Below are 2,619 nucleotides of genomic sequence, written 5' to 3'. Positions count from 1 at the left end.
GGGGGGGGGCTGGGAGTGGAGAGATATTGTTTATAAAGGGAAAAGGGTGTCAATGTGTGTGTTATATAAAATAAGAAGTGCTCGCTGCTGCAAACATCACTTTGTGCCCCAGCATCTACGGTGCAACAGTTTGGCATTTGGCCGACGTACGTTGAAGACATGAGTTCAACTCCCGTGTGGGGATGGTTTCTACCGAAGACAGGAAAGATCGGTGCGTTAACATCAACTGAAAGCCATTGGCCTACAATACTTACACTCTATTGAATTGGAGCAATATCTCTTGACAGAAAAGTGACACACGTGTTTCCAAGCTGCCAAATACATAAATAATAGATGTATAGTTTAATGTGTCCCGCGCGCTCATATGTGAGGTATGCTAGCAAAATGAATTACTTCTCGCAATCCAAGAAAGGAGATATCGGCCAAAAATCGACACTGAGGTCAGAATAATAGATTTTCAATGACGCCATTTTCTTCAAGTCTACCGCGTCGTTTACTATTCCATTCTTACAAACTGTAAAAACTCAATCTATAAAGGTGATGTACCAATTTCATTAGCCTGAAATCCGAGAAGTAACTCATTTTGTCAGCACACCTCACATATGACCTTATGCAGCTGCTAGTGCCGTAAAACACTTACAAAAATAGAAAGAAGAAGAGTTACCTAGAAGCGCTATCCAGGCTGTGTAAGCCGAGGCACAGCTAGCCCTTGGGCTCCAGTCCCCCATGGCTTCAGGATCAGTCTGTGGCGAGCTTCTTCTCTCAACTCTGGCTCTGGGACCCTCTGTTTCTGCACACAGAAAAGTTGGAACGGTGTAGTGAGAATGATTGTTGACCCTTGCTGCACTGAAGACTGTTTCACATTAATTGTTTGTCTTCTGATAGTTTTGTTGTATTCCAACTTTTAAATATCCCAAATTTATTTCAGTAAAAGTTAAGTAAAGTTGTTCCCGCATCCGATCTCGACATTGGGGATTGCCTTGCTAGTGAGACAACTTCCTGGGTCTTCGGCATATTGTGGTAGGGTGGCCAGTTCCTTTCCACACAGCCTTTACTTCCCACACTGGAAGTAAGTCAGGTACCCATTACTGCTGGGTGGGCAGGAGGGGGTGAAAATAATTCGTTTCGGAACCGAAGCGCGAACCCGGACTTTCCGCTTCTGAGACGAGCGCACTAACCACTCCGCCACCGCTCCCTCCTGTATCACTGAATTAATCGAGATCTTTGCTGTGTAGCTTCTTGGCATGAAATTAAAGACTAGTCTGAGTACAAGTGAATGCTCAGTGCTATACCATTTTCCACCTAAATTATCTAAGTATTGGCAATGACATAAAAAGTTAATTCAATTCAAAGGAAAAGATGAAGAATTTTCTAAAATCTCTGCTTTTGCTGGACTAGATCTAGAAGAAAAGAAATTATTATGGCGGAGAAGTGACAATTGATTCGCAGGACTGCAGAAAATGACTTCTGATAACAAGTTATATCGCAAACTTATTGCTGTCTTGTTGTAACTCCATTGTTGCAGTTTTGATGGAAAGTATTTGGAAAGCACTCTACTTCAGTCACAAAAAAGAAGAAGAAGAAGAAGAAGAAGAAGAAGAAGAAGAAGAAGAAGAAGAAGAAAAAGAAGAAGAAGAAGAAGAAGAAGAAAAACAACAACAACAACAACAACAACAAAAACAATAGCAACAACAACATCATCATCAACAACAACAACAACAACAACAAAAACAACAGCAACAACAACACCATCATCATCAACAACAACAACAACAACAACAGCAACAACAACATCAACAACAACAACATCATCAACAACAACAACAACAACAACAACAAAACGGATGAGTTTTCTGAAATTCTACAGAACACGGTCATTAACCATACATTACGTTTGGACTCTAACGATGATTTTTTCAACTACTTGACAGCTTTTATACTCCCCAAAGTCGAAAAAAAAATTAGTTAGTACAAGACATCTTTCAGCTCGCGATAATATTATTATTATTGTGTACTTGCTTCTGGAGAGTGCAGTGGCAGAGCGGTTAGTGCGCTCGTCTCCGAAGCGGGAAGTCTGGGTTCGAGCCCCGCTTCAGACACGGGGTTTTTTTTCGCCCCCTCCTGCCCACCCAGCAGTAATGGGTACCTGACTTCGAGTTGGGGAAGTAAAGGCGGCGTGGAAAGGACTGGCCACCCTACCACAATATGTCGAAGGCCCAGGAAGTTGTCTCACTAACAGGGTAATATCGAATGTCTGGATCAGATGCGGGAACAACTTTATTCTACTTTATTTGCTTCTGGGACTGATCTGGACATTTTATCTCTTTCTGAGTCATATTATGTCGACAGATCCTAGCCTCTCTTTCCACAGTATGCTAACGTATCGAACCTCAAGAAGAGGTTATCATGTACAAATTGTAGTTGTCACTACGTAGAGAGGAATGTATTGGACGTGGATCTTTACCTGGAATACTTATTTCCTATTTATTTACCTATTTATTCATTCATTTATTCGTATTTATTCATTCATAAATGTGGTTTCTTAGGAGACTGCTAAGAGTATCGTGGAAGGAAAAGAAATCAAATGAGGTAGTGTTTGATGAAGCCCACGTGGGACGC

General features: G+C 41.4%; 1 protein-coding gene across 1 annotated transcript in view; it reads right to left on the bottom strand.

Moving 5' to 3' along the window:
• The window catches only part of LOC101858843 (basic proline-rich protein-like), a 16,679-nt gene that overhangs the window by 13,025 nt on the left and 1,035 nt on the right, over positions 1-2,619 (bottom strand). Inside the window, exon 2 of the mRNA XM_005093264.1 lies at positions 665-790. Coding sequence (XP_005093321.1) covers positions 665-790 — 126 coding nt within the window. The remainder of the gene's footprint in view (positions 1-664; positions 791-2,619) is intronic.

Source organism: Aplysia californica, unplaced genomic scaffold (assembly GCF_000002075.1).
Source record: "Aplysia californica isolate F4 #8 unplaced genomic scaffold, AplCal3.0 scaffold00060, whole genome shotgun sequence".
NCBI lineage: Eukaryota > Metazoa > Mollusca > Gastropoda > Aplysiida > Aplysiidae > Aplysia > Aplysia californica.
This window is presented reverse-complemented; position numbering and strand designations above follow the sequence as displayed.